The sequence below is a fragment of the Populus euphratica genome, unplaced genomic scaffold (genome assembly GCF_000495115.2).
Source record: "Populus euphratica unplaced genomic scaffold, PopEup_1.0 scaffold1.1, whole genome shotgun sequence".
In the NCBI taxonomy this organism is placed as follows: Eukaryota; Viridiplantae; Streptophyta; class Magnoliopsida; order Malpighiales; family Salicaceae; genus Populus; species Populus euphratica.
Window position 1 is genome coordinate 24,046 of NW_011499845.1, and position 7,075 is coordinate 31,120.

The 7,075-nt window shown below is 36.1% G+C and overlaps 1 protein-coding gene across 1 annotated transcript; it reads right to left on the minus strand.

Annotated features, from left to right (window-relative positions):
* Positions 1–37: 37 nt before the first annotated feature.
* LOC105121981 (ATP synthase subunit d, mitochondrial-like) lies at positions 38–3,314 on the minus strand. Its single transcript, XM_011021258.1, has 5 exons — positions 3,022–3,314; positions 2,288–2,369; positions 860–924; positions 656–742; positions 38–572 (listed from the first exon to the last, which is right to left on the minus strand). The coding sequence occupies exons 1-5, from the start codon at positions 3,190–3,192 to the stop codon at positions 471–473; spliced, it is 507 nt and encodes a 168-aa protein (XP_011019560.1). The 5' UTR covers positions 3,193–3,314; the 3' UTR covers positions 38–470.
* Between the last annotated feature and the right edge of the window lie 3,761 nt (positions 3,315–7,075).

Here is a 7,075-nt window from a genome sequence, read left to right on the forward strand (position 1 = left end):
AGGAATATGGAAAAGAAAAGGGGAAAACAAGCAACAGCTGTGAAAGCTACACAAAAAATGTATTCATCATATTTATGTTTATGAACCTCAAAAGTTCATACAAGAGCTACAGACAGAATTCTCTTGTTTCCACCCGCGTTGGGAAAACAAAAGCCTTGCTCTCAAAACAGAATGGACTGCAATCCAGAATGAGTGTTTAAAATGTTAATCACACCTGGATTATTTTCACCATAAACAGTTTAAAATGTAAAAAAGAGATCGATAACAATTGATGCTGATCGAAGTAAGCACATCGCTTTGTAAATCCCCAACCTGCTTGTCCAAGTGAAGTTTAGCATTTGACATGGGCATTGCTGAAGGTCAAATTCTACAAACTGGGAGCAACCTATTAGAAATTATTATTGTAGATGGAACAAGGAAAACACCACAAGTTCAGAATTTCAGGGTTGGAGCCAAAATCAGCTATGTGATCAATAACCCCAATAGTCATTGCGGATTTCGTCATCAAACTTTTTCTTCAGCTCAGGATGCTTCTCAAAGTACTCCTCTGCAGTCATGGTGCTGATTTTTGTCTGCTCAAATTGATGTCTGGTGGTTAGAAATCATAAATTGGACAAGAATAAAACTAAAAGATGAAGTATCCATTTCAATTCACCTTCAATTCTTGAACTTCAGCAATTTCTTTCTCCAGACGCTCAGACTCTTTCAGGGATTGTTGCTCTGCTTCTTTCAATTCCACCAACTGCAAAACCAAGAGAGAATATATACTGTAAGAGAGAGTGGGGGGAGGGAGGGGTGGTTGCAAGAGACAAGTTTAAAAAACCACTATAACAATCAGAATTGCACTATTGGCTCACACCAATTGATCAAATTTAGGCTTGTATTCTGGAGTCACTTTATCTTGAAACTTCGGGATCTCTATGCCTGCAAAAAACATATGGACAAGTTGACTCAATTCAGTATTCTAATAGAAAGTGGCTCCATTTTAGTAACCAGACATTATAAGGATGAATATCCAGAATACATTCCTGTCACGCACTGATTCTAATCCAATAAGATAGCAGAGCTATGATTCTATGTACACTTGCTTTATACTTTAGAACTGAAAAAATGCAAAAATAACGCTACTTACATTAGGGACCAAACCTAAAGCAGACAAAACATACTCCATTGTAGGCAACAAAACAGTTCACACAAAGTGCAGGAACTAAGGTTGGTGTAAGGAATCTAAAGTATAAGTCTAAGCATCATTCATGCATTTGGCAAACACATGCCAGGGAAGGAAATCAGTATCAAACAAGGGACAACCTAACAAATATTAATAAATCAACTTAATAACAGTATAAAACACATAGCAAACAAAACAAGGCATTAAGGTGAGTTTCTGAAGCATAGAACCAAAACAATATACTCAAAAAATAATAAAACAAACAGAAAGCAAAAGGACTTTTAGAAATGTGAGGAATACGAGGGAGTTTCAGAATCAGAGAGGTAAAGGGTAATTTCTTTTTTCCTTTCATTTTTATAAGCAAGTAAAGGGTTAAAAGGTAAAAGTTTTCAGGCTTTGGTTATAGATTGAATCATAAGCAAGTTCAGAAACATCAGACAGGTTTTCAATATGGCTTATAAAGAGAGAAAAAAAATCACATGAGTTTTAAAGGATGGATGATAACATACATTGGATAGCTTTCATAATACCATCTCACAAAACCTCTTAATATGAATTAATAAGCGAAGATCAAACAAAGAGACCCATCATCTATGGATGTTAAGCTGAAATTCAACTTTGGAAAATATTTGTAGACCCCTATGGCAGGGAAGTCCATCCATTAAGTGTTCCCTCAAGATCAACTATTAAAGGGCAATTAAAACAGTGAGGCCTAAAGCAGGGATAAAATGTCTTTCTGCACCACTAGAAACATGAAGAGAAATATATATGCTGCTAGCTATTAAAAGTTCAAGCACTCGATGAGTGTCAGCATATGAATCCTTCAACAAGCATCTAATAACTAAAGGAGGATGCATTTGTAATCAACCCAAAGCAGATGGTTGCTAGAAATAATAAATCATTTAGGATCAATAGTGTCCCAAGTTAAATTATTTATCCAATATAGAGAAGGAAACCTTACATAAGTAACTTCCAGCAACATCATTGACACCAGCAGTTAATAACAACATATCAAGTAAACAGGTATCAATCAGCATAAGGCAGCAGTTATACTACAGCGTAAATCAGGTAAACCAAAAGACATGAGAGTCATGTCTGCAAATGAATAATGAAACATACTTTCATATGCCTGTTTGTACATGTCCACCAAGCGAGACCCAATTCCTCTTCTATAATATTCCCAGTCTATGGGTTCGGGTTCCTGCGCAATAAAACAATCAACAATCATTAAACAATACTCACAATCACCAGAAAAGGTACCTAGAAAGCTAAAAATCAAAAGTAAGAACAGCAGGAACAGCTTTCACGGAGCTGGTTTTGGAAATACAAAGTCACTCCTAATAGACAAGCACGAATGCCCCTCGACGTATGCCCTATTAATATGTCTCTGCTGCTATTGGAGACACAATTGAGTGCAATGCAGCTTGAAATACCAACATTTACAACTGCAAACATTATTGCAAAATAATTCCCTTTTCTTGTTGGCAACTATTTTGATTCTCTCATCAATCCAACAATAAATTACCCGCGATATAACCATATAGTACGAGAACAGATCAATCACTAATTTCTCATTTTAATTTTCATTGGCAACAATGTAGTTTCAATGCAAACCAGATCCATTTCCAAAATCCCAACGAAATCCCTGATCAAAATTAAAATAAAAAATAAATTAAAATAACCAATCCATCATAAATATGATCGAGATAAATATAAAATCCCTACCTTTATGATTAAGAAAATATATGCAAATTAAATACAATCAGTTCACCAAAATCCTATATCTAGAAACGAAGAAATTCAAAAACAATTCGAAATAGGGGAGAGATCTAGAGAGAGGGAGGGAGGGAGACCTGGCTGAACTTGGTCTCGAGTTGGGAGTTAACTTCGTTGAAAGCGCGACGAAGTGTAGCGAACTCTTTGCGAGCCTCATCAGAGACTAAAAGCTTGGTCATCCCATCCCAATCGATGGTTCTCGATGCTTTAAATGCCACATCCACTACTTTCTTTGATGGTCCGCTCATTTTCCCTCTTCACTTTCTCTGCTGCCAAACAGAAGGTTTTCGGATTTGTAAAATGTTTTGATTTTGTGTGTTTTTATCAGTGGCTCAGGGAATGGCCGTGCAGCCCTTTTTTAGCTTCGGCCTTTGTGTGAAATTCAGCGTCGTCGTCTGGGATAAGGTTTCGAGTGGTAGCCCAATGGGCTTTTAATGGGCTAGATTCTCTGGTTAATCTGATGGAATTAAGTCCATATAAACTGGGCTGGATAAGGATATTTCTTGTCCGACGGTCTTTAGAGCATGCGAGGTTTTCAGCGAACCGAACCTTGGTGAAACAGAAGAGCCAATTCATGACGATTAGACTTCTGGGAAACAATCATGCTCTACTTGTGGCAGCAGAGCCAGCCATTTCATTGTAACTTGGCCCATTGCTTACAGCAAGACTTGTCTGCCAATTACAATCAACAGTTCATGGGATTTATGAGCTAACTCGTGGTAAAATTTATGTTGTTACATGTATGCGCTCATAGCATTTCTTCTTAAAGTTCCAGATGAGTTATGACAGGCCTTGCCATTAAATCCTGCAACATTTTGACAGGAGGTTCTGAATTTCATGGCCAGTTTTGCAGCTGCATAACCATTATTAATTCAGTCAGCGATCCAAATGTGAAAAGGACTCAAGATCGTTTAAGAATCCACCGATGAAGACATTCCACTGTTTCTTCCCTTCCGAGACCGTTGATAGACTACTTTGAGGGTGGCCCAATCAATTAAATGCACGCACAGTTAATGCAGACAAGTTTTCGTATGCCGCAATAACTTTGCATTGACCTTGAATTTTCTTGGTTTCGTTGCTGAATTGGATGTGATCCTGTACCCAAGCTAGGCTGGGCACATCAGACGTGTGTAGTCAAAACAATATGCCTTACAGTCTTGTTTCCGAGCAGAGCTTTCCGGTATTACATGTGGTTTGCAACTCTAGAAACGCAATAATCCCGACAGAGCTGTGGTCAGGTTAGCTTAACATGTTCCATTTCAAACGAAGCAAAAACTTGACTGTGCATCTGCTCCCCAGTCAGTATTCAGGACCTCGAAGAATAAGTGATGTGCCTAATTTGTGGTCACTTTTCCTCGAGCAACATCTCGTTCATCATCATAGAAGGCATTTGTGCGTGAATCATGCATGTAGGAACAAAGAATATGTATGTTGCAGGAAATATTTGGGGTTGCGGTTAAATTAGCTTTTTATTAAATTTTATTTTTTTTGTTTTAAATTACTTTTTTTTAGTATTTTTAAATTGTTTTGATGCTGATATATATAACTACTTCAGTTATACTCTCGAACATACCCGCCGTCTTGTCATTTAGCTACGGTCCATTGCTTTGAACAAGGTAGCTCAAGAAGTTAAAATATGACCTCCTTTCTGTACTTCACAATTGTAAACGGAAGAATTGATCAGTAAAACTCGGGGATTACGTTTCGAAAAGGCCCACGAGGAAAGATAAAGTAATTTCGGAAACGTATCTTTGCGCAAAAGCCTTCTTGGGGCGGGCCTCATTGCAGCGAACAAATGAACTTCCCGAAGGAGATTTTGATTATGTAATCAAATCCGAACGAGAAAACCATTGTGTTATCCAATTCTCAGTTTTGTCACGAACAGCAAAAGAATCAATTGAGTCATTCTATCCATGCGTCTTAATTTTTCCATCAATTTTCTTAAAAATGCACAATCTCGTTGCATAAAAAGAAAATATGCGCATTGGATGAAAAGTATAGACGGATATTGATGCAAGCAAGCACCCGGTTAAAAAATTGCAAGATGTTAGGGACTCAATTGAAAAACTCTTTTATTTCGTGGCAAAAACTGAGAATTGGATAGCTGGCTAGGGACGTATCTCCTATTAGAAACCGTAATAATGAAAGTTAAATTTGGCCCTCTTTTCTCGTAGAAAATTCAATTTCTGTTACGAAAACACAGATTTCCAGTAGAACCCCTACTGAGCTAGATTCACAAGTAGGGACTCAACCCACAATTCCTATAAGCCCAGGAGTTAATTTCTGGTCCTGTTTTGCATCAAGAACAGAACACATGCCTGCATACATCCATGCTGAGAGGAGATGAAGTGATATGCTTTATCGAATGCAGAAACTCCACCCACAGTTCTTCAAACAACTATGACTACAAGTATGTAAGAATTCTTGTTCTAGAATGTTTGATTTTTGCAACAGCAGCTTTAACAGGTAATGACAGTCCAATTGAAGTTGATAGCTATCAGATAAATGATCTTGACTATAACTAATTTTAACATATCAAATAAAGAATATTACGAGTTGCTGTTTGACAAAAGCGAAACGAAAACAAATGCTGGAGATTTAATATTACTTTGACACCGCCATCGTCTTCCGCCAAAATATTAATCATGTTCATATCTCCCTTCAAGTAGTGAAGCTCCTTCTATTATCTAAGGCTACAAAGACGTCCGTCTTGATCTGTCTTTGATAATTTCAAGGTGTTCACACCACGACGCCTCTCTTTTCCGTTGTCAACAAGGACATATAAACATTTAATTAGATCCCAGTTGTCTCATATCCACGCAGAATATTTATAAGACTAGAGTCGACAGTGGAAATTAATTAAGAGCATCAAATGACAGAGTCTGGACAAGTTGAGTGTGGTTTGGTGCTTGTAGCTAAAATAAGCAAGCAGAACTTGTATTTTTATAGTGCAGTTGTTGTCTTGAATTCTTGGTTTAATATGATCCAAGATATATTTATTCAGCCTAAGTTTTCGCGCTCAACCTGCAGGGTCCGCCATTGCCATGACAAATTAGCTAGGAGGGAAAAAAAAGTATATTGATTAATTAATCAGAACACAGAATTCTTGTGCGTCAATCGCGCAGGTGGCGGTTTTTAGTTAATTAATTGGTTTTAATTAATTAATGATAGATGAATTTATAAACACGTAAATTAATAGGATGATTATAATGGAAGTGAAATCACTGATGGTATACATGCTCGCTTACACTGAATCTAGTAAAGTATTGGAATATTCACAGCTTGCTAGGGATGTTAACCACCCTTTTTCGGTTACAAGTGCAAGAAATATTTAGGGTTTTTTTTTTTTTTTGGTTTCTTCTATCAAGCTTTAAATATTCCAGGTCAAAAGTAATTTAATTTCCATTTTAAAAGCTTCAGCTTTATGGTTAATTTTTTAATTTTTTACTCCAAATCGTTGTATTATCTGTCGACATCATCATAGAGTGAAAACGAGACCTCCTAGCAAAAGCATCGTCAAAATGGAAGACTTGGGAGTGTTCAACGTGCTCTTGTCCCAACTCCCAGTACAGGTTAGAGCCGGAGATTTTCTCTAACAAAGGAAAACATGTTCTCACAGCAAACAATCATGACAGATGTTATCATTCATTTTTAGATTTTTGAGCAAAAATAAATACAAAAAAAATCAAAAAAATATTTAAAAAAAACCAAAAAAATAATAACAATAAAAAAGAATGTCAAATTAAGTGCCCAGAAAATGGCTAAAATTAGTTGAAGAAGTTTAAAAATATAAAGATTAAAATTTGACAATATATCGTTGACTGATGAGAGCCCAAATGACAAAGAAAATTTAATTTAAGAAAAAATTCCAAAATCAAATGTTTATACTCTCAATTAAATGTTATTGAAGGTTTAATTGAATTTATGTAGAGTTTTATTGCAAGAAAAATTGACTTTGAAGTCAATCTGAGCTTTAATTGAAAATTTTAAAGCTCTAGAGTCAAATTATAAATTTTAAGACTTAGTTTGATCAAATCATGGGCTTAATTGTATAAATATTAAAGTTTGATGGCCAATTAGAGACTTAATTAAAGAAATTTGAAACCAAGGATCAAAATAAAAAAATACACG